Below are 21,666 nucleotides of genomic sequence, written 5' to 3' on the forward strand. Positions count from 1 at the left end.
TATAGTCCTACATTTGCAGTGCTTAAAAAACAACAAAAAAAACTAGCAGTAGAAAATAATAATTCCAGCCAGCTAAAAGCAGCAAAAATGGAGTTACTTTGGTAATTTCTCTAGAAGAGAATTAGAAGCCAGGCAGTTGAAGTCTCTATAAGCATAAAAGCTTTTCTACAACCTGAGAGTACAAAGAACATCTCTCTGATGGAAACCATGGCTGCTCCACTTAAATTACTTGTGCAAATAATGACAGGTCTGAGTCAGAAACACTCCAAGATTACAGAAAGGTAGCTGGTTGAAAACTTCCGAAGACCGTGCACTGAATCAAAATGGGATTCAATATTGTGGAATGAGCAAGCATCAGTATTGTAACTGGTAGAGAAAATTGGCCTGGTCTGATGTTGACTCAACATTTCATATACCGGCAAGTCCACAATATTAAGAAAAATCGAACATCTAAAGTGTGTAAATTTTCCACTAATCCTGGCTGAATTAGATACTAAAACTAGAGAAAAATTAAAAAGAAAATCGACAACACTTTTTTTTATTAATGAATTGTAGTTCAATCCATTTGTACATATCCTTGATGAAAATATTAATTCTATTCACATACAGATAGAAATAACTCCAATGTTTTATTCTGCCACCTCACAGGTAATTAATGTACAAGAATTTACATCTGTATTATACATAGTTTACAGTTAAGCAACTGGTATATAACACAGTTTAAAGAAAAGAAAAAAACATGCAGACTAAAATATATTTCAATGAACACTTCCCTGTATAAAATCTTCATATATTAGATATCTCTGATACAAATTATTCATATTTCAATACAGAGAATAATACAACCCTGTTAATATAAGATGCAGGAAACAGTACAAAGATCACACGTGCTCCTTCCTTATTATTTCAAGCTCACGAACATACAAATATAAACAGGTCATTGTAAACATCTAAGCATCTTTTCATGCACCCCTCCCCAAAGAGGTGAAAAAGAAAGACAGGAACATTAATTCACAGCTTAGTGTGTTTGTGTTTAGAAATGCACTCTCCTATCTTTTCGGATAATCAAAGAGTACATTAGCAGCACTTAAACCTCCTGTACAAAAAAAAGCTCATTAAATATCAATTATTAGCCTTTAAAACCAATTTAGTTACTTTCTCTTTAGCCCATACTCAGATCAAATAAACCACAACCTACTACAAGCAGCAAGAGGTAACACTGTGTTTCATGCAGCACTAATTAATACTAAAATATTCTATATAAGATACCCACATACATGTCTTTGATGCTTAAATGCTGTGGAGTTTGGTTGTATCCGCTACAGTACAGCTATCTATTCTACTTTATTGCTTTCTGCCATTTTAAGGACGTTATAATTATTGCCTTCATGATAAAAATGAAATAAGGGAAGTCACAGGAAGGTGAGATCTATAAGAATGTTTCATCTTTGGATTCCACATTGAACAACCCAGAGAGAGGACACATTTCAGTTCAAATAACACGCTTTAAATTAGCTGCCTTAAATACAAGTGCTACACTGACTGTTTCAATGTTAGACTGACTGGAAATGATGGCCAATTTGATTAAAATGCTGACAGTGAGCCACACAGTTTTAGTATTCTCATCAGTAAGTTGTGCAATTTAACTCTATCACAAGTGCCTTTCTTTGCCTTTTCTTCTTTTTTTAAATTTGAACGAGGGATTGTGCGAGAATATTTTGGCTTTGCGTTCAGCTTGGAAGATTTCTTCTTGAAGTCAAATCTATCTTCCTATTAATCCCTCCCAGTCATTAGCATACATATTTGGCTTTATCCCTTGAAGGCAGAGGCTGTGTATAATCAGATTAAATCAGTTTAATTGATCTCTATTCTTTGTTTCTTATTTCTTTGTTCCTTAACATTATTGCCTTAAAAACTAAAATCAGCCATCTTAATTTAAAGTCCAGCAAATATTAAAGAATACACCCCATAAACTCTGCATGTTTTATCACTTGATTCCAAATCAAGCAGCTGATCTATAAAGTAATAAATAATGCAACACTAAAGCATACATATCTACACACTCGCAAAACGTCTGACTACTTGTGCAATTAGGTAATTAACATGCCTTGCAACTGGCTCACATTAATAACCCATTTAAGACAGGTTACCAGTAACCATTTTTAGAGTTTGCATAGAGGAATTTAACAATTAAAAAGGAAACGTTCTTGAAGTTTCAGCTGGTTGACAGTTTTTGTCATGTGTCATGATAACATGTCAGTTAAAATCCTTGCGATTAAACTTGGTTCCTGCTTGTCAGTCGATGTACTGTGATAACCACCTGAAACCTTCCCCATAGCCTTGTCTCTTCAACACGCTGCACATGAAGATCTCCAGGGGACGAACATTCAGCTCCTTCAGAGAGACATTTCCCTGTTGATAAACATGAGGATGAATGAGGATGATGCTCCCAGGGGTGATGGCAAAAAAAATCCTAAGCCTAAACATTTTTAAAGTGTTCCCCCATGGACACAGCTATAATTGATCTGAAATTTCAGCACAATATTATTGTACAGAACATATTACACCTTTTTCCACAATAACATCCTGTTGAATTATAGACTATTTCTATATTAAAAGCATTTTTTTCTAAATTGCTAACCTCTTGTCTGTTCTATGGCAGAGCCAGATTTGTGGTAATGGTAAAACAATAAAAAAAAAAGATGGTAATAGTAATCATCCATGTGACTACAATATGGTCCACACATGTAATGATTTTAATATCCAAAAATTAAGTTTTCCAAGTTGTCATGTTTGTTTGTTTTTCCAAATTTAGCATCTGATGACCACTTAAGTTGTAATTCTTATTTGTACCACCCTTTTCCTGGTCAGCGCCCCTGCATGGCCCCCTCATCAAAACTTTACTAGACTCGTCCCTACATATAAATCCTTTCTATTACCTGTCAAGCACCTGGTTAGAGAAGGGTCCTGCTCTGATTTGTATTTCAGAACCTGTTCATAAATTTCCCCTTTACCACATTCATGGCTCCTAAAAGATAAACCTGCCTAACCACCACCTATGATTTAAAGAAAACATCCCCATGTTTAATCTTGACACTCGCTAGATATCTGAGCCTGATCCATCTGGCTGTATTATGTGTGTCACTAGCAAAATAATATAAAATAAATACAATAACATAATAAAAGTTAAATTATGGCTAAGGTTAAGGGCAATAGGTCTCTGCTCAGCAGTCTGTGATTTTTTTTAACCTTGCACGCATGTATCGCACATTTTTTTTCTCCCATCACCAATTGCCAGAATTCCGGCATGGTGCCGGATCCCCATCACCCCTGTGCTCCTTATGTACCAGTTTGTGTGCCCTCACATTTTGTCTATTTAAAAAGACAGTCTTTGTGACATGCTTACCTTTCCGGTGACTTGACCATCAAGAGCAAATGCACCTCTCAGTCCTCCTTCACTGATGGCCTCTGGACGATCAATTTTATTACCCAACACCAACACTGGTACGTTGACTATGGTCTCATCTCCAAGGAGAGCCTAAAAATGTACAAGAGTAGCAGAATCTTCATTAATCAATCTAAAGTCAGTTTTGCAGTGGAAACAATTTGGAGAAGCTACATTTAGTCTTACATCAAGTTCAGTCTTGGATTCTGTGAGTCTGTCATGATCAGCACAGTCAACAAGAAAGACAACTCCATTCACAGCTGGCAGGTAGTTCTTCCAAACTCTTCGAGCTATTACCAAAAAAAGAAAGAAATAGTCAATCAACTGTCCTTGCTGTCTATAATAAAGCAGTTTTATCATGCATTGGTGAGATTTAATCTGCTCTTTACTTCTTCCATCAACAGTCATTAACAATATTTCATCTAGAGCTATGGTAGATCATATGTTCTATCTGAATGAATACAATTTACTTTACAGACAACAATCATCTCCGTTTTAAGACAGTAATTTGACCTCCAATCAGATTTAAGTTGGTTGATACTATGTCAGGAAATTACGTTAATAACCTTCAAATTCTAAAAAATAATAAGAGTTATTCACTGTCTACTCTTTAAGTATAACGATATAAAGGATTCATGTTCCCTTTCTTATGCACATCTTTAACATTACTAGCACAACCTAAATGGTAGTGAACCAGCAGGCTCAGAGCTCTGTCTGAGCAGCCTTCACCTAAAAATAATGGAATAGTACAATAGGGCTTACAGAGACACCTTGTGGCAGCAAATTTGATTGGTAAGACTGTGATGAATCTGTAGACAATGCTAATGCAAGGTGGAGAGGAGAAGAAAGGACTGAAAATTACAACCATCTATAAATCTGTTTTTTCTTCTTCTTTCTTCTTTTAAAAATTGCTATAAAGAAGTCTGTTCTCTACAGGGGAAGCCACTTCTGAGTGTCTTTCTATGCTTTTGATCAACAGCAGAAGTTGATTGAACTGATGATCAAGAAAAAAAGTTTCCATCTGAACCCAGTAATTGTTTCTCTTTAACACAAAATGAACAAAACAAAATAAATAGCTCCACTTCTCATCAGTGACTGAATGAAATGGCCTGACAAAGTAAAAAGCATCCATGTAGTGCTGAGTTGGCGCAAGGACAACAAACAGTTTTAATTTTATGCAGAATTTGAAACCTTTCTAAAACTTTCTTTTGGCAGGAAGAAGAGATATACCTCATTCTATATTCTTTCATTTTTGTTTTCTGGAATGGAGGCAAATCTCACCTTGCACGTGTCCGCCCAAATCAAATGTGGTAAATGTCATGCCACCAATTGTCAGTTCCTCAGAGGCTTTGTGAGACAAAATAAACTTTTTATTTTCGTAAACTTCTTACCCTACACAGTGAGAATCATTTTAAGAAAAACTGGATTAATAATGTCACAATAGTATCACAGTACTTCAATTATCTCATAAAAGACATAAGTGACACTGTATACAATCCATAATAAAATCAAACCAATTCTGTAGATAGCAGTTGTTTCAAAGTAACTCACGGGGAAAACATGCCATTCATTTTGTAAAACTCTTATCAATTGCTCAGTTTCAATAATAAAAAAAACATCATTCAGCCTCACTAGATGTAATAGGCTGCACAGACAAATCATTACCATAAATCAAAGTAGCTGATCTAAAAATTCTCCATCATTACACCAGTTCTTCAGGATCTTAGTAGTTTGCTGACATAGTGACCTTCTTTAACAGCTCCACCTTGGCAACTTTTCTTTAAATAGACACTAACATACAGCATGTGTGATTGACAACTTTGGTACAATACCCTAAATCTTAGCCAACACCAGGAAATACTTAATACTTATGCATTACTTTCTTAAACATCTTCTTACTTGGATGCAGTGTTGGCACATGCTGGCCAAGTCGGTCATCTTTCAGCATGTGTAGGAGTGTTGTTTTACCAGCATTGTCCAAGCCCAGGAAAACCAGCTTCCCTGTCTTTTTGTACAGACCTGGAAGGAGTCCCAAAAGTAAAAAAAAAAAAACTATTATGAAACTGTTATAAAATTGACTCCATTACTGCTTGAACAGATATTACTGCAGTCACAGAGCTGCAGATTTTTCCCATTCCCATTCAATCCAATAAAGCCCTTCAGAGATTTTTGAGGTGAGTACTACATGGCGTACCTTAGATCAAGCTTCAGACTAAAGTCTTCTTTTTTTATGCCATTGTTAAATAAAAATACAACATGAGAAGATACTCACCTAAGAACTGTAAAACACTACTAAACCCTCTGTAGATCCAATCAAATAAAAATGACATCTTGCCAGTGTCTGCCTGTGACAAGAATAAGGACAGTTCATTACTACAAACTGCAATAAGTAAACAAAACAGAGTCTGCCTTGACAATGCATAAATGAGGTGCTGACTTATAACTGAATTTAGATTATCTACAGAATCAGTTAATCACAGTTAACAGAAATCAACAAAATGCAATAAAACATTACAAGAAACTGGATCCAACTACCAGATTTGTCATTACTATCATAGCTGACATACAAAATTTTTATATTTCTTAATAAACGCTGTATTTATTTCTGTGATTATATCTCCAGAGATTTTTTTAGTTAGAACATTAAATGCAAAAATCTCATTTTAAAAGAATTACACTGTTAGTTGCCAGCAATTGTCAAAAAAAAAAAAAGTTTTCTGGAAAACTTAAAACAGCCCACTAAAATCTTTTATTTCTATTTCTCTGACCAAACTATCAGATAGGTCCAGTCTTTAACTTTAATAGTCAGTAAATTTGTGACTCTGCTCCACACATATTTTCAAAAAGTAATCATTCAAACATCTTTAAAATGAAATGACTTTCACCCTGCATCAGGTTTGAAGAATAAAAGAATGCAAAAGTCAGTCTACTGTATGTAGGGCATTAGGTCTGTATGGATTAACAGAGCACATTTGGTTTTTAATGGCACAGTTGTAACTGGCTGGAGTGAGACTGATTTTTTATCCAATGTTTAATCTTCTGTTTTAGATAATATTGCACAAAACACATATTTAATCGGATTAAGCAGGTATTATGTTGTTGTTTTTTTAATTACAGAAATATCATGATTTGTTAAATTTGCGATTAAAAACTAAAAATGAATAAGGGATCAACTAGGTAAGTTTCGTTACTATAGCAAGGTGTTTAGCTGTTAGCTGCTCGTTATTCTCTTATTTCCATTTAGCTAAGCTAGTTTCAGCATTGTAAATGTTGAGTTATATTTCTGTCCTACGAAACTGTGCCATCGTTCACGTAACCTAGCTTAATCCAACTGTTTTCTCCTTGTTTTAACAAGTTAAGGAATTCCGCCATTAGAGATGTTTCTTAGCTTATAACATGACATCATACAGGTGATCACCAACCTGTGACATAACACTCCACCTCCACCCACACGTGTAGGTTGTGGCTAACGGCAATATTACTTCTAACCAAATAAAATGCTAACGACGGTTAATGAGATACGCATATCAAACATGTATTCATTATTTGTGAGTTCTGAGCTACTCAATGCGACATAACGTAGGAAAACTGTGCTTTTTAGCTGGTTAGCAGTACAATGTTAGCTAAATCTGACGTTAACCCTCTGGTTCCTTCTATAGACAGTCACGTGGGCTACGTCAACGTTTAACAATCAGTTGAATATAAAAGGTATTCATAATCAAGAGGGGCCAACAGTATATTTTTTATGCTAAACTGTTACATTTAAGATACTCTTCGAGTTTAACCTACTCACCAACAGCACCCACCAATGTCTCCGTTCTCGATAGTGTCGGTGGTCTCCTTGGAAACAGTCAATCACAGGGTTCCTCTTTTTTCTTTGCGGGTTAGGACTGGGCAGATGACATGCAGTTAGATGGTTCTACAGCGCCCCCTATCAAACGACTGACTTGAATGAGGCACATCTCAAGAACCGATAAGTTCCAGGAGACTGTTTTAGTTAAGACGACATATCAATAAAAGTTAAACTAATGAAAGGCTTGACTTGCACTGACAAACTACCAATCTTGAATTTTTAGGTATTAAAAACATTATAACATAAATCAAGTCCTATAATTCTATTCCACTATATTTAATAAGCAAATAAAATATTTTCAGTAACAAATTTGTCTGATGCTTGCTTAAGACTGAATAGTTTTTCATAATTTGCTATTTAAAAATAGAAGGTCCTCATCTGCTGGTGTCGCTTACAAGTAGCCTATTGTTAATATGACCTTTTTTGTTCCAGCAGGGACCCCAAATATATTTCAATTTCCCTCTCATCCAACATTTCCCATTAACATTACAGTTAAATGTACAGTTGTAACAGCAGATAGTATTTTACTGGAGATCCCAATCCTGTTTTATCCTACTTGCTACACAAGAAAATCAATTTGTAACTGCACCCTACAGCTTCAGATGACATCACAAAAGTATACAGTGTTTAATGGAGTTTAGTTTTTAATTGATGCCTGCAGCCACATCCCATTAGGGTTTATTTTCTTTTATAATTAGTCTTTCATATCCAAAGCTACAGTATTTCAATCAGGAAAACTACATTCATGATTTATTGAAATTGCCAAGAGGTAATTTTGTAATTTGTTTAATGCCTAAATTAATTATTGGATGGAAGACCATAAAGGAATGTGTGTCTGTACGATCTTTTCCAATATTAAACTCAGACTTGTCAAATGAAGGCATCAAAGCCATAATATGTAGGCAGGCATATATTTCACTGATCATGACAGGATAGATAAGTGGTAATAAAATCAATACAACACACACTGTGCTGGGATTTATAGGGATTTATTAGTGTACTTGCAGTACTCGTTGGATTTATGCAGAAGGAGACAATGAAAAGCAAGATCACTCTTTTCTTAAAGCCAATCTGCATTTCTCTTGTACTGAGGAAGATGAAGGAAGAATTCTCTTCTTTAGTTTCTTCATCTTGGTGAACATTTTTACTTCTCATAGTAGAACCATTTGTCAGCTGACAATAAAAACCAAAGAAATCACATTAGCACATAAAATGGGATTTCTCTTGACTGACGACATAAAGATGCTGCAGAAAAACCAATAAGTGAACAAACACCTACCAGAGCTTGGAATAGGCTCTTCAGGTCCAAAGGCACATGCCTGTGAGAGTCAATGAAATAATTAAACTCTGATATTTTCACTTAACAAATTCCTTTTCAGCTTAAACAGTATTAAATAACTTCAAGATGTTTTCCTCCACTTTATGAAGAAGAACAAATTAAATTATTGCTCATGTTTGATCTAAAATGCGGCCAACAAAGTGAAAAAAACACATTCCATATTTCTCTTTCTCAGGCTACTTTACTAATATACCTCTCTTTTAAGTCTTTGGCCTTTTGTGCTGCTATTATCTTTCATTTCAATTCAGATTACAGAAGGAATAATAAAAGAACTTTAAACTGTAATTTGAAATTAAGATAAACTTACAGACTTCACCACAGTCTCTGCATCCCCAGCAGAGCAGCAGAACGGACTGTTGGACACTGTTGTGTTCATGCTGATTGAATACAGAGAGAAAGACATTCCACATCACAATACAGCAATATTCTGCACATACAAGCCACTTGTTTACCCTAAAAAAACATACATCACATAACTACTTCTTTATCCACTGTGTGAAGGCATTTTTAGGTCATTTTAAAAAACAGTTGCCATGTGTCTATGTCCCAACAGACACATGGCAACTTTTTTACAGATTTATTTGCTTAATAAGTGTTTTGAGAAGATGATGGCAAGAAATATTATCATTTCTTTTTATCATTTACACTATCACATTGCCTGTTTGCATCCAGAAGCACAAGTTCAGTCTGAAGATCAACCTTACCAGTTTAACTCTCCAGCATTGCTCTTCTGTGAAATCAGCGCCTTCCAAAAATCATGTGTGCATTTCACTGTTTCTATGGCAAAGTCCTGGAAATCACAACATATTTTACACTTTTGTCTTCTCCAACAAAGTAACTGTGCATCAGTAAAAAACATGGCATGTATCTGATTTAAAGGAAAAAAGCATTTAACTGTATAACATTTTTCTCACTTAAAGATATACAGCTGCCATTCTCAAAAAACAACAGAACAAACAGATGAAAGGTGTACCCTGTCTTTGAACTCTCCGTTGAAAGCAAACTGGTTTTCTGGTTTCCCATCTGGGACTTTGTATCTTTTAAACCAGTCAACAGTTGCCTCCAGATATCCAGGCTTAAGTCGCCTCACATCGTCGATGTCTGCAAAAAAAAAATCATGATGGAAAAACTCTTGACAACCATGCATATTTTCTAGTAGCACAAACAAACATCTATTTTAGGTTACTCCTACTGTTAAAGTCAACAGCTTCTGGGTCCTCAGTATTGATCACAATGACCTTCCAGTCTGTTTCACCCTCATCGATCAGAGCTAGAGTTCCCAACACCTTCACTTTGATTATTTCTCCCCGATAGCACACCTAAAAATAGCAGACACATTTCTGAAAAGGCTGCAGTCAGCTGAACTTGAACGAGTCTCTTCAGTTCATGTCAGTACCTTATTTCCTATGTCACAAATATCAATTGGATCATTGTCTCCACAGCATCCTGTGTCACTGTCCTTGTGGTTGGGGTCTTCCCACGTCTGTCAAAAATAGAGCATGTAGTCAACTGAACATGTTTCCTACTCTTTGAATATATTTAGCGTGAGCAGGACTTGCCTGTGGGATAGCTCCATAATTCCAGATATAACCTTTGTGGGGAAACACATTGGCCACATAACGAAGGTTTCCCTTCATCACATCTTGTTTCAAGGGGTTTAGAGGTTCCTTAGTGGCAATCTAATAAATATAAGGCAAAGCACACATGTACTGGTCATTAAATTATGAACAAAAATCAGAAATGATTGTTGAATGGAAAGTGCAAGGGATATGAAATGTTCAGAAAAAATGTACCTCGATCTTTGCATTTGTCCATTTTGGAACTTCCACAATTGCATGAAAAATATTCTGTAAAATGATAAGAAAATCCGCTTTGATTCTGTATCTTCATGCACGAATCTCCCTGAACTGCTTTTTTTTAAATGGTTGAATTTTACATAAGATTTATTACAAATTTTCAAACAAGATTAAAGTTTTGCACCAGTGCCTTTCAAATCCAAAACTTGCTCATTTACATTCTACAGACATCCATTTAAGGGAAAGAGTCCCTTGCAAACACAACAGCTTGTAACATAAAGGAGGAAGGCAATGTTATTTATCACATGCAATTGCCTCTTATGGACTTGTGTATCTTAATATTATTAGTTTTTTTGCTATGCTGTACCAGAGAAAACATTCAAAAGCACAGTACAAGGAAACATTACTACCAATGTATCTAGAAACTGAGAGTAGCACAAATTAGGCTGCAGTTATGTCCAGTTCACAGACAACAGACACATAGGTAACTCACCTCTGCTTCATTTGCATACATGGGTACATCATGAAAGGGAGAGATATATCTGCCCTCCGAGTTTTCTGTGAAAGGAATAATACACTTTTAGCTCTTATTTGGGAAAAAAAATCACAGTGAGAACTCTTTATAAAGCTCTCAGTGCAGAGATAGCAATAAGTTATATAAGCAATTATTACACAAGTCACATTCCAGGTAGTTCACTGAAAAAGCTGTGCTTACTGAAAAACAGCCTGTACTCTTGGGTGTTTGGCCTGCCCCTTTCCTCGATGGTAAAGCTCATGTTGGTTTGTATCTGTTCCACTGTGGTCTGTGAACGAATTCAGCAGGACTAAGAAGCTCCAGACTGACTGACAGGTAGACACTAATGCAGAGGAGTAAACATGCGCACCGCTTAACCGGATGGTTAGAGACCTTTAATTAATTAACCTTTAATTGCCTGCATGAAAGAACAGCGCTCCTGCGTGAAGGGTGTTAAAGCTGAAAAGCAGCTGACCTCTGCTTGTTCACATAGAATTATTGACTATAAATCAAATCTAATATTGGTGTGTGTAGCTCACAGCCTTCTGTAAGGAACAGAGTTATGAATAACTAATAGCTAATTTTGCCTCATTACAGCTTCTCCAATGGAACCTTCATGCCTTCTGCAACATTAATATGTGGTTTCTAGCTACTTTACACCAGATTTATTTTCCAGCTTCCTCTCTGTAAGCCGTGACTCTTGAGAAATCTTTTTAGAGAGAAGCAGATGGAGCCGACTGGTGTAAGCTGTAAACCAATTAACAAGGCAGGATTAGGTGGCCAGATTGACTTTTTGCTGCTTTAGTTTCACTGCAACTGTTTGATAACAGACTTATGGATCTATTTTCTGCAACAGTGTGTGTAAAATTGCTTAACAAATCTGGAACAGGTTGCATTTTAAGGGACTTTGTCTATTTCTGTTGCCTTTGCTTTTTGAGCAGTATTTGTTGTTTTGTACCTAAAATTCTAAGTCAGATTGCTCTGATTGAAACGCCTTAATTAATGGTGTAATGCAATGTTTTTACTTGACTCTCTGCATCATAATTGCAGGCTAAAAGTAAATTATGCATGTCTAGAATGTACTTGTCTGGTGATACTGTTGTGCCATGTCATGTTAACTTTGTCTGACATTACACTGTATTCATTAGATATTTATGAATTTTATTTATTAAGTTAATAATGCAGTTCATTAAAATGCAACAAGAGCCCACCAACAAAGTGTAATTAGGCCAGTGTGTTAAATAGATGTTTACCATATGCTATTATTATTTAATAATACTAATACCTACTGAATTTTTTATTAACATACAACTAGCGATAAAGCAGCTGTGGCCTCTCAAAACTGTTTGCAGCTACAACAGAGTAAGATAACAAACTACACTAAACTGATAGCGAACAGCAAAGATTCACAGTGGAAGGTTATATGGTAACGCATGGGCCACGTAACCCTGTAAAACTTGCTGCCATGAAAAATATGTCTAATTGTCACAACACATTCTGCTTTGGTTGACTAGAATATGCTGCAAGGTCTCACCTTCCACCTTTATGTCATAAGAGACACAAGCTAATTTGGCTACTGGAGTTCTTTTTATAGTCTAATGCACCACTCAAAACAGAGAGACCAACCATCAGCTTAGCTGATTCACACTAAGCAGTGTTGCTTTTTATGGAAATCTTGAAAAGCTTGCCTAAAACACTTTGACTTGCTCCTTTGCACACTTACATAATGCTTTTGTTACCTAAAAAGGGTTTTAGAACTTGATTGACATTTATATCAACTGTAAAATCTCTGTGGTGCATCCAACCTGAAAACAGTGACTATATATTTATTCATTTATCATTCCAGTGCAGCATAAAAGTGAAATACAGGAAAACATGTTGCAATTATTTATATCATTTCACATGCATCTTATGTCTGCAGTGAAAGTTCAGGAAATAAAGTTGCCTTTAATCAATAAAATAAACATCAATTAATCGATGTGCATGCCATCCTTTTTATCTTCAATATTAGCCTAAGCTTGGCCATGAATTTAACTGAAATGACTCTAATTAAAGTTGGGATGAAACAATAATGATGAACATTGCTTTTAGAATGTCATGTTTATTTTCATACTATCAAAAGTCATAAATAAGCTATTAAAATACACAGTTTTAGATATTCAAAAGTCTAATTGTTTTCAAGAATGAGAGATTTCATCCCCCAAAAAGTAGAAGCAGCAGCAGGAAACTCATCTTTACAGAGCTCTGTTTTCCTTTCTTGTACAGCATCAAGTATTTTTATGTCATCTCTCAGGCACTTGAGAGCATCCACCCTAAAGGCACACAGCATGCAGTCTATAGACTGTGTAATGACATATTTTAGGACTCCGTTGTTGACAAAACGTCAAACTTATGGGGAGATTTTAGAGCAGACCGAGTATTAGAATCCAACGGGTTTGATTTCATGTTGAGCCACTTTAGCGCCGGCATAACTGACAACTTCTCCAAAGGTATTTCTGTTGAGAAAAAATAAATAAACAGAAAATTATTTCAAACCAACAATTTAGATTATCAAATGACAGTTTATTATTTTATACACACATTATGCATTGATACATTACCAGTGATGTTATTTCCCTCAAGGTCAATCTTCTCCAATGTGGCTATTTCAGTAAGCTTATCAGGGAAGATGGAGAAGTTGTTATTAGCCAGACTGATGCTGGTTAAACACTTCATCTCCCCCACGTTGTCGGGTAGTTTGGTGAGGACATTGCCTTGCAGGTCAAGTTCTGCAAGGTATTTCAAGACACGAGTAAAACGGTGGGTAGTTTGTCTGTTCTTCTGTCACAGCATGAAGACATTCTGCCGACATTTGTGATGTGCACAGTTCAACAGCATACAACAAAGTCTTGTCTTTAATACTGAATTTGTGAATAAGATTGGTATGTGGTGTATTTTTCTCTACCTTTGAGTTGAGTAAAGGTTGAAAAGAACTTGCTAGAAATGACCTTCATTTCATTGTCAGCCAATGTGATAACGTGAATGTTCTCTGAGACTGTCCTCAGGACCTTGAACACACCGTCTGGGAAAGAGATCAGCTGACAGCTGGACAGATCTGCAGAGAAGAGGGACATGGGATTGAGATCCTCAAGCAGAAACAGTGAATATCCATAAGTAATAAGCACAATGGGATTTAAAATTGCTTCAGAATTTAACTCTGTGTTGCCATCTGCTGGTAAAATATGAGAATTACACAATAAATCATCATTTATTCAGATACTCTGAGATTGCAAAAACAGCACGTGAGAGACAGAGAAAAGAATTTGTTTAGGGTAACTTACCCAGACTATTTGTGCCCTCCTCAACTGTTTCATTAATCCTTCGGGCCACTTTTGCAACTGCCTCAGCCATTTTTCTGATGTAAGTGTTCCTAAGGGAGGCAATTGAACATTACATTTGCAGAGTTTTCATCTATCCTTTATCACATAAAAAATAAATATAATGGTTAATTGTACTCTCTCAAAGGCTGTTTTCCATGCTGATTACAATAATAACAGACTTAGCAACAGGGTAAAAGTACAATTTATAAGAGATCTCAACAAAAATATTACAAGCTGTAGTATGATTTTATTGATGTGCTTAAAAAGAATTAACCTAGAAAGATGTCATTTACCTTGTGGTTTAATGGACTTAATGCAAGTCAACCTAAACTAATATTGTAATAATGACTTATACTACTGTAAGTGTGCCAGGTGCAAAAATCCAGATGTATTCATACATCTTCAAGTTTCATGTATCAAACCTGCTTGATCTTTGCAAAAATATGGCCTAAAATAATCAATAGTCCAAACAGGGTTTACACAACAGTCCAAAATGTGGAGAAAGATAATCTTGTGTACAAGCGAAAAGTTTAGTTTTTTGCTTGTTTGTTGTTTGATGAAAAAAAAAAAAAATTCAGACTGACACAGGCAAATAAAAATGGAAAATACAAAGACACCTACTACAACCCTAATCACACAAATCATTCTACCAAGGACTGGTTAAAGAAAAATAAAGGTAGGGTTAGCTCATATTAATATTAAATTTCCAACATTAATCCAAAAGGAATAATGTAGAGGAGGAATGGGCTAAAATTCCTCCAAGCTGATGTATAAAAGTAACCAACAAATGCCAGAACCTTTAGATGCAGTGAGTGCTACATATGCAGATCGCACAATACTACTGGAAATGAATTAGACGCTATGCCTAAAAAGACTGCAGGAAACAGCACATGAATATAAAGGTGTTGTCTTGGAACCTCAGCTTAGGTTAGAAATTAAACAGTTAAAACCTTACGACAAAATAAACTGTTATAATTTCATGCACTATTATTTTCTCATCTATCACACTGTCTTTACTTCTTGGTCACAGATATTTGTCTCAAATATTCTTATACAGTGGAGTTTTTAAATTTCCAGACTAGAAACCTCACAAATCTCAGTACTGCAAAAATTTCACTAGTGATATTCGATTTTTCAAGCTTACTTTTAAAAGTATTCAACACACAGGAACACCTTTTCTTAAACTTTTATTACAAGATCTTTGAATAAAGTTATTAACAATCAAAATATTTTCTTAATTCTGAAAGTGTCTACTGACAGTCTGAAAATACATTCGGGGTTTATGGCTTCCTGATCAACTGTCAGGTCCTGGTTCATTTTTGGCCAAGAAACCATTACACAACCGACATCTAAATGAGTTCATGGTCAAATATTTGTGTTTTGTTTTGCTATTTGACTTTACCTTTGTTATAACATTGTACCACATTGTATTTCATTTAATCACTAGAAATGGGACTGTGAACGCACACTGATCACACTGCGCACACCGTGCGCAATGTTCCCTATATTGTCAAAAACTAATAACACACTAAATACAGAACAAACACCATAAAGTCATCTCAAAACGTTGTCTTGGTAGTAGCTTTCCATTTCTGATTATTAAACCAACATGAGTCTGTAAATAGTGAATAATGCCGCTAACTACATTAAACCACACTGTTCCTGGTCGCTATTGAAGATCACATTACCTTTTACTAAATGTCCCTGTATGCCCTAGATTAACAAAATAAAAAGTTTCAACTTGACTCTATACATATACTGCCGGACAAATCTATATTCATCCGGATGAATTGTAGATAGGCATTTCACTGAAGCTTTATTTTGCGGAAAGAAGCAACTTACCCAGACCAGCAGCCAGCTAGCTAGTGTTACAGAACAGGACCTGGCAGCTGTCGGGGTTAGCTAACATTAGCTTCTGCAGCACTACTAGTTTGGTGAGTGCGTATTTTTAGACCAGAATATGTTGATTCATGTAAATACTACGTTATTCGTGAAAAAAAAAATTCAAGGTTATTTACTGACAACATATTTAAATAATAATAAGCACTCAAAAGAACGTTGCTTAGTTATAGGTAGATTTAAGCTAACATTAGCCGACTAGCTAACAGGCGAGTGTGACAGATGTTCATGGGTATCAGTCCTGCGCTCCGATAATGTAGACAGTGTAACCAAATCAATAAAAAAATGCTATATTTAATAATTTATTGAATAAAAAATTTACAACTGTCCAACCTTGGGTGTATTGTGTGTATATAATTTAAGCAGTTGTACAATTAGAAATATTTAGAATAACGTCCTATACACAAGATAAATTCAGTTTACTGTTTACTTGAATTAAAATGTAATACTTTGTTTCCATTTTATCCTGACATGAGGAAGTTAAGTGTTGTCTTACCTCTGAATCCAGGCCAACTACACCCAGTTTGACCACTGCCATGGTCATGGTGCTGGTAAATTCTTAGTCAGTGTTTTTTCAAAGCATATGAATACATCGAGCCCCCTGGCTTTAAAATAATAGAACTTAGTTCAGCATTGTTACAACTAACTGCCACTTAGCAGTATTTGCTGGATATTCCTCTGCTACACAATGCGTCATATTGAATGTTACAGGAATTTGGGTATGAAGCACTGTGTGAGACTGAAACTCTAAAACTAGAAAAGTCTCTTTTCATATGTCTGTTCTTTTGTGACAGTGACACACACAGTGGATCGGATCCAGATAAGTCACTGGTGTACTGTTAAACAAAGACAAAAACCTTTAAATTCTTCTCTTGGTGTGAATATAAAGCTAAACAAACAAACACTGTTTTAAACTTTTTATTTAAGATTGGGATTAAGTTGTAAATATCACATTAATACATTTTCCCCCCACACAAGTATTCACATTTTTACATGCTAAACATACCTAATTAGTGCACAGAATGAACATAAATACATTTTTTTTATATTTACAATAAATATACATTAGTTTACAGTAGCAAAAATGGTAATGTACACTAATAAACACAGTGCTGGAATATTTAACAACATTGCCATGTCATGTTTACACAGATTAAACTGATAAATTAAGGAGAATAAACTTCTGCAGTGGATGAAGACAAAAGCTGAAACCTGTTTCTGAGTTTCTATTTCAGCACATCCTAATTTCCATTGTCCTTCTTCCAAACCAGAGCCCACATCACAGATTAAAGTCATGTCTCTGCACAAAACTCAACTGTAATCTCACAGTGCAAAGAGACAAATATCAAAGAGCTTTTTCCTTCTGGCTAAGTGTTTTTCTTTTGTGTTTCAGAATTCGCTTTGCTTCTTTACAGCATGTTATGCCACTTCGTAGAAGAGTTCATACTTGGAGGTGGTTGTGGCGGTCACTGGCAACCACACTCATCCACAATCATGTCTTCATGGTGTCGAAGAAGCATTTTTCCATTCTCGTAGTACAGCATGCTCAGTGGGCTCATTTTGGTTGGGGCACAACATGGTGATGCCACTCGCTCAGGATGGTGGTGCTTCAGTAGACTCTAAAAAAATGACAAAACAAGGATTTAGGTATATTATAATGTCATAAATAATTTCTGTAGAGAAAGCGTGAGACAGTAGAATATGTTTTATGTTCAGATATTCAAGTTTACACTACTGTTCAAAAGTTTGGGGTCACTTTGCCATGGGATTCAATAGGGAAGTGACCCCAAACTTTTGAATGGTAGTGTATACCTTTGAATGTTTTTAAGAATAACCAATATTTATATGAATCATTTTGGTCAAAACAATAATAATAAAAAAACAAATAGTAAAAATTCAAGTTAGAATTTCCAACTTTGAATTCTCATTATTATTTTTTTTAATTCAGTCAAGAACTAAAACACAAAACTATTATGGTGAAAAGCATCTTCACATGTAAGATAATGCAACAACTCAAGCTTGCCATCACTTTTGAAGAATTTGCTCATTTATTTTGTGTCCGTCATACTTTACTAATCTTTGAGGATGGAAAGGGTGAGGTGGGGCCAAAAGCGAGAAATGGGGCTTGAGATTTAATGTACTGTCTGCTTTAGTTGCTTTAGTTACATAATGACTGATTTCAAATTAATTCAGGTGCAGAAACAAGTTAAACAAACATTGACATAATTTAATCTCAAAGTGTCTGTAGTCTTAATAGTCCTAATAGTAAAATAGTTAATAGTTTTTTTAATTACCTGCATGTAAGCATGATTGGTTGGATTTAAGTCTTCACCTAGCGGACTAGGACAAGAACCTTCACAGCGGTAGGCATTGTATCTTTTAGGAAAGATGATCCAGGATCCCCAGCCAATTTGATTAAAGTCAACATGCAAGTCCACTCTGCCACAGACAGACTTTTCACCCCCTCTCTTGAACACCTGCAGGCTTTTCATTGTTTGTTCTCTCTGGCCCCGTTTGCTTCTACGCCTCTTTGGCCAATGGATCCTTTTGATTTCTGCAGGGGACAAGAACTTGGATTGTTCAGCTGTATGGAGTAAACTTGCTTTAGCCTTTGAGTTCTGATCAAACCCTGTGTGAGAGAAGATGACCAGCAAGGCCTGGTCCCTCGTGTCCTGCTCCTTACTCGAGCTTGCAACATGAAAAGGCTGATCGAGAATATACAGGCCCCTGTTTTTCTTTATCACTTTCCTGTGTCTTGAAACTCTTTTCTGTCGAATTTTTGCCGTAGATTTTTGCCTGAGCCATCCTAAGAGAGAGCTTGTCATGTTGAACACCTTCCAGCTCTGAGATGAAGTGACCAGCGATGATTGCGTGAGCAGCCCCACCAGCTCCTGCTCCTGGTGATACACCTCCACTGTGATGTTGGAAACACTTTGTATCCGTGAAGGCCTGATTCTCAGCTCAGCTGCCTGGATGTGTTTATCAGCTTGCAAAGCATGGAGGTCAAAAGTTGCCATCCAACGCCCATGGCTGTACATCAACCCTGATTCAGTGAAGAGAAAAAAAGGGGGGGGGGGGGCACACATGAAGAGCATATTACAAAAAACAGCTTATCATGACTTTGCAAAATCATTATCTGCATCCAAATCAAGACAAGCAACTGTTATACATGAATACCTTCAGTGCCAGTTAGTATATGAAATAGAAAGATGCTAAATTTTGTAAAATATTCCCCTAAATAAATAATCCCATTCAAATGCTATATTCAGGTGAAGGCACAGGAAAATAATACATTTCTGAAACACATGCAGTAATATTACTGCAACGCATTTAATATCATACAAAGCTTAAACCCATTATAAACTGGTGGAGGCTAGGGATGAAGTGGCCTACATGTATTTGAAAAACTAACAAAGAATCTCAGTAATGTTTTATCCCTCCCAACACACAATTTTTTCTAAACTACAAGATATCCCCTCACTTAGTGTTTTGATTTTGGTGGAGGACAATGCTTAAAACAGTGGGCCAGACTCTCTCACTGGTGATCAAGGCCAAAATGATCTGATTCATGTTGTTTTTGTACTCATCCCACCAGTCAGTGACCACTTGTGGCATGTGATGGAAGCATTTTTGGAAGAAAATGACTTGACTTGATTAAAATAGTCATTATTTTTAATAATACCTGTTTTGGTCATGTTAATGATGTGAAATGTGAAGATGTAGGAAAATAATTAATTCAAGATCAAATCTGCTTCAGAAACATTGTTAATCTTGTCACTGATATGATACAGCCTGTGCTGTGCCCATATCTCTAATGAGCTTCATTGTGATTCAATGAACAGGTGTGGTTCAAATTAATCTGCAGGATTAATGCATTTTAAACAGTTAACCTTTGTATTGTCCAGTGCCTTGGTGAGTCAGACTCTTGATCAAACGTGCAAATCATCCTCTCCATTAATCCACTCAAACCAAACACCAAGCCGAAACCAATCATTTAACACATCCATGCATGTTCTGGCTTCTGCATATCCTCAGTCAAACAAATACTATAGGTAATAACTCTAACACCTAGCAGCAAATTGGATTCAGCAGCAGGGAGGCTTGTTTTGAGTTGGCTTGCTTGTGCCACCATTAAATCCCGAGCTCTAATCTAATCAGACCAAGTGCGAAAAAGAACTAAGGGAATTTGTTGATTTGACCCAACAAGAGATTTGTATAGGGGGATGTCTGGCGAGGGACCTAATCAACATCACCTATTTAAGAAAAAAGTGGTTTGCTTTGAGAATTAGACAGAAAACCGGCCTTTTCACACGCTGATCCTCGCATGGTTATTCAGCTCCTGAGCGGGATGTGGATTGAAGCCCTCTGAGGTCGTCTGGCACGCAGTGACAGGGCAACACATGAGCCCAAACAATTCTGAGGGGCGCTTTAAATGCCAGAGGTGGCTGACTGACCGTAGCTACGAAATTTTATAAGCACATTTGAAACTTTTTGGTTTAAAAAAGGTGGAGTAACCTGTTCAAACGGAACCATGTTTATAACAAAGTGAACCAGGTCTTACTTTTCGCCATCATGCTCTTCACTGTGTCCGCTTGCTTTACCGCGTCTTGCTCCATTATATCCAAAACCCTGGAGAGGTTTGACTTGAAATTCCTGTAAAGGTGCATCATATAGGTTGGCAGGTGATTCTCAGTTGATCTGTCCAACGCGGAAAAACGGTTCTGCGCCCTCATGTAAACTCCATCTTTGGATTTATTAATTCCATGAACCAGCAGCACCAGCAGCGACGCGTAAAGCGCAACACACAGAGCTCCCAATGAGCGCATGTTTTCTGCCGGTTAATGACAAAATTCTTCTACTGGGAGATTATGGGTGTCTTATATACCCTCACCCACCCACTTTCATGTTTAACAAGTAGCTGAGAACATTAAAGGAAATTGGCATGCGTCCTCAAGACTTGTTATCTGACAGCTCATCATCCATTCAGTTGGTAATGAGGCGGCTGAGTGCGTGTTTACAAGGAGCGCAGCGTTTTGTTTGCGCCATGTTCTTTAGGCTCCCGCAGCCTGAATCCTCATCCTTGAATTGATTGTTTCAGCTATTTGGTTTACACTAATGGTTAGACTCTCCCGTAATTCTCTGTATTCTTAAATGCCAGGTGAAATGGACAATGAGGAGAACAATTAGGCGAGTGTGCATATTAGGCACAGACTAATGACTGGATAAAAACATTAACATAAAACAAATTTCAGTCAGTGTTATATGGATTGTAACTTAACATTTATAAGACAAGATGAACTCAACTGGCGGGTCAAGACGGGTCATTTTTGTACTATTTCAAACATAGTAGACAAATAGAAGCATATGGATTTAGTTCATAATTGCAGATTTGCTTTGATGTGAAAGGAGTTCAGAAAAATAATAAAAAGATGAATAAGACAGGTCTACCACGAAATAAGAT

The 21,666-nt window shown here is 36.2% G+C and overlaps 4 protein-coding genes across 6 annotated transcripts; all 4 read right to left on the reverse strand.

Annotated features, from left to right (window-relative positions):
* Window positions 1-524: 524 nt before the first annotated feature.
* sar1aa (secretion associated, Ras related GTPase 1Aa) lies at window positions 525-7,310 on the reverse strand. Of its 2 annotated transcripts, none has more exons than XM_041974940.1 (7): window positions 7,252-7,310; window positions 5,718-5,790; window positions 5,345-5,464; window positions 4,727-4,792; window positions 3,632-3,735; window positions 3,407-3,538; window positions 525-2,412 (listed from the first exon to the last, which is right to left on the reverse strand). In XM_041974940.1, the coding sequence occupies exons 2-7, from the start codon at window positions 5,773-5,775 to the stop codon at window positions 2,296-2,298; spliced, it is 597 nt and encodes a 198-aa protein (XP_041830874.1). In that variant the 5' UTR covers window positions 5,776-5,790; window positions 7,252-7,310; the 3' UTR covers window positions 525-2,295. The 2 variants fall into 2 exon arrangements, with proteins under 2 accessions (XP_041830874.1, XP_041830876.1); XM_041974942.1 differs by having other exon boundaries at window positions 7,239-7,309.
* A 1,055-nt stretch (window positions 7,311-8,365) lies between these two features.
* On the reverse strand, window positions 8,366-11,032 carry ppa1a (inorganic pyrophosphatase 1a). Its single transcript, XM_041974296.1, has 10 exons — window positions 10,927-11,032; window positions 10,431-10,484; window positions 10,197-10,316; window positions 10,034-10,120; window positions 9,830-9,956; window positions 9,611-9,738; window positions 9,342-9,427; window positions 8,945-9,014; window positions 8,578-8,617; window positions 8,366-8,471 (listed from the first exon to the last, which is right to left on the reverse strand). The coding sequence occupies exons 1-10, from the start codon at window positions 10,945-10,947 to the stop codon at window positions 8,443-8,445; spliced, it is 762 nt and encodes a 253-aa protein (XP_041830230.1). The 5' UTR covers window positions 10,948-11,032; the 3' UTR covers window positions 8,366-8,442.
* A 1,981-nt stretch (window positions 11,033-13,013) lies between these two features.
* Window positions 13,014-16,819, reverse strand: lrrc20 (leucine rich repeat containing 20). 2 transcript variants are annotated; one of them, XM_041974117.1, is made up of 5 exons: window positions 16,702-16,819; window positions 14,268-14,356; window positions 13,892-14,041; window positions 13,548-13,715; window positions 13,014-13,442 (listed from the first exon to the last, which is right to left on the reverse strand). In XM_041974117.1, the coding sequence occupies exons 2-5, from the start codon at window positions 14,335-14,337 to the stop codon at window positions 13,306-13,308; spliced, it is 525 nt and encodes a 174-aa protein (XP_041830051.1). In that variant the 5' UTR covers window positions 14,338-14,356; window positions 16,702-16,819; the 3' UTR covers window positions 13,014-13,305. The 2 variants fall into 2 exon arrangements, with proteins under 2 accessions (XP_041830051.1, XP_041830050.1); XM_041974116.1 differs by lacking the exon at window positions 16,702-16,819 and adding an exon at window positions 16,149-16,425.
* A 387-nt stretch (window positions 16,820-17,206) lies between these two features.
* ndr2 (nodal-related 2) lies at window positions 17,207-21,290 on the reverse strand. The gene is made up of 3 exons (XM_041974277.1): window positions 20,767-21,290; window positions 18,500-19,248; window positions 17,207-17,824 (listed from the first exon to the last, which is right to left on the reverse strand). Exons 1-3 carry the CDS (start codon window positions 21,029-21,031, stop codon window positions 17,672-17,674), a joined length of 1,167 nt encoding a protein of 388 aa, XP_041830211.1. The 5' UTR covers window positions 21,032-21,290; the 3' UTR covers window positions 17,207-17,671.
* Window positions 21,291-21,666: the final 376 nt, after the last annotated feature.

The sequence above is a fragment of the Melanotaenia boesemani genome, chromosome 21, assembly GCF_017639745.1.
Source record: "Melanotaenia boesemani isolate fMelBoe1 chromosome 21, fMelBoe1.pri, whole genome shotgun sequence".
NCBI classification, from domain to species: domain Eukaryota; kingdom Metazoa; phylum Chordata; class Actinopteri; order Atheriniformes; family Melanotaeniidae; genus Melanotaenia; species Melanotaenia boesemani.

Bases quoted from the DNA above. Each gene is read 5' to 3' on its own strand.
- sar1aa (XM_041974940.1), bottom strand. From the start codon at position 5,775: ATGTCATTTTTATTTGATTGGATCTACAGAGGGTTTAGTAGTGTTTTA. The intron at 4,793-5,344 runs GTAAGAAGATGT...TGTCTCACAAAG, and splicing joins TGTGCCAACACTGCATCCAA to CCTCTGAGGAACTGACAATT. The intron at 3,736-4,726 runs GTGAGATTTGCC...TTTTGGTAATAG, and splicing joins TTTGGGCGGACACGTGCAAG to CTCGAAGAGTTTGGAAGAAC.
- ppa1a (XM_041974296.1), bottom strand. From the start codon at position 10,947: ATGTATGCAAATGAAGCAGAG. The intron at 10,121-10,196 runs GCAAGTCCTGCT...TATTTTTGACAG, and splicing joins ATTATGGAGCTATCCCACAG to ACGTGGGAAGACCCCAACCA. The intron at 9,739-9,829 runs GTAGGAGTAACC...TTTTTTTTGCAG, and splicing joins AGAAGCTGTTGACTTTAACA to ACATCGACGATGTGAGGCGA.
- lrrc20 (XM_041974117.1), bottom strand. From the start codon at position 14,337: ATGGCTGAGGCAGTTGCAAAAGTGGCCCGAAGGATTAATGAAACAGTT. The intron at 13,716-13,891 runs GTAGAGAAAAAT...AATACCTTGCAG, and splicing joins AACCTTTACTCAACTCAAAG to AACTTGACCTGCAAGGCAAT. The intron at 13,443-13,547 runs GTAATGTATCAA...TTTTCTCAACAG, and splicing joins TGAGGGAAATAACATCACTG to AAATACCTTTGGAGAAGTTG.
- ndr2 (XM_041974277.1), bottom strand. From the start codon at position 21,031: ATGCGCTCATTGGGAGCTCTGTGTGTTGCGCTTTACGCGTCGCTGCTG. The intron at 19,249-20,766 runs GTAAGACCTGGT...TCACTGAATCAG, and splicing joins GAAGAGCATGATGGCGAAAA to GGTTGATGTACAGCCATGGG. The intron at 17,825-18,499 runs GTAATTAAAAAA...TCATTTTTTTAG, and splicing joins CCAATCATGCTTACATGCAG to AGTCTACTGAAGCACCACCA.